Source organism: Nanorana parkeri, unplaced genomic scaffold, assembly GCF_000935625.1.
Source record: "Nanorana parkeri isolate BGI_ZX_2015 unplaced genomic scaffold, ASM93562v1 scaffold2163, whole genome shotgun sequence".
NCBI lineage: Eukaryota > Metazoa > Chordata > Amphibia > Anura > Dicroglossidae > Nanorana > Nanorana parkeri.
In genome coordinates, this window is record NW_017308431.1 from 5448 (window position 1) to 6657 (window position 1210).

At 39.3% G+C, this 1210-nt stretch overlaps 1 protein-coding gene across 1 annotated transcript in view; it reads right to left on the reverse strand.

Moving 5' to 3' along the window:
* LOC108800909 (vesicle-associated membrane protein 8-like) overlaps positions 1-724 on the reverse strand; it is a 4729-nt gene extending 4005 nt beyond the window's left edge. Inside the window, exon 1 of the mRNA XM_018572898.1 lies at positions 560-724. Within this exon, the coding sequence (XP_018428400.1) occupies positions 560-724 (165 nt within the window). The remainder of the gene's footprint in view (positions 1-559) is intronic.
* Between the last annotated feature and the right edge of the window lie 486 nt (positions 725-1210).

Genomic DNA, 1210 nt, shown 5'->3' on the forward strand with positions numbered 1-1210 from the left:
AGGGGGGGGGGGGGGGGTGTTGCAGAGGGCCGAGCCCGCAGTTGGGCTTCAAATTAACTCATCCATCTTACTGCATTCAGCCTAATATGCCATTTAACATTGTATTGCAAAAAAAAATTATACTGTGTAATATCGTTACATCACGTGATTCGAATTGTCTACAGAACTTATCACAGTGTGATAGTAAATAACATCAACCAGTAACAGAACCTGATACAACAACATATCAGACTGCAATGGCACATAATATCACACAGCAAAAGTATATTGTGCTACGAAAAGCAATTTAACAATATTTGTACACACCATCACCAGGGTTTTGTGTGTAGTGGCCCTTTAAGTGATAAGATAAGTTGAAAAAGAACATGAAGATCATCTATTCCAACCTTTAATTACACAGGAAAGATGATCTAGTCAAAACTTTGGTGGCCTATGCACAATATATGGGGGTGCATTTTGCAAATATCCAAAATATAGATTAGCCAAATGACAGCTGAAGAGAATGTTAGGACAAGTTTGGAGGATATCATTCATACAGATGAAGTTAATGACAACTTACGCTGGCCTCCGGGTCCTCCGCCATATTCCTGAGTGTGTCCAGGTTCTCACCTCGAGCCAGGATTCGCTCCACATTCTCAGTCATGACATTTGTTACTTCTTCCACCTCCCTCTGGAGATCCCTCACGTGGTCATTGCCCATCGGGGCGGCAGTCACCCCTGACATGTCCTAATGATGCAGAAATAAGAATAAGATTAGATTTAAAGTGCAAGTTACAAAGAGAGATACTCAAATAAAATAATATCTGTGAAGGTTCTCATTCATCCAGGTCATGGTATTGTCTGTAAAAAATAAGTCAGGGCAACTGAACTTGCTTGCTTTCTTGAAACGTCTTCAAGAAAAAATACAGCAAGTTCAGTTGCCCTGACTTATTTTTTACAGATGTAGTGTTTTGTAATAATACAGTGTGGCCACTAGATGGAGCTGAGGAACATAGGAAATAGCCATTTACTATCTTTTTTACCCTAGCTCGAATGTAGTGTGTTGTAATAATACATTATGACCACCAGATGGAGCTGAGGAGCATGGGAAATACGTATTTAGTATCTAGCCATAATATAATAGACCCCTAACACTTATTAGGCCCCAAAAGTGAAAGAAAAGTTTGAAATTTTATAAATTATATATAGTCTCTGGCCGGGAGATTCAGGT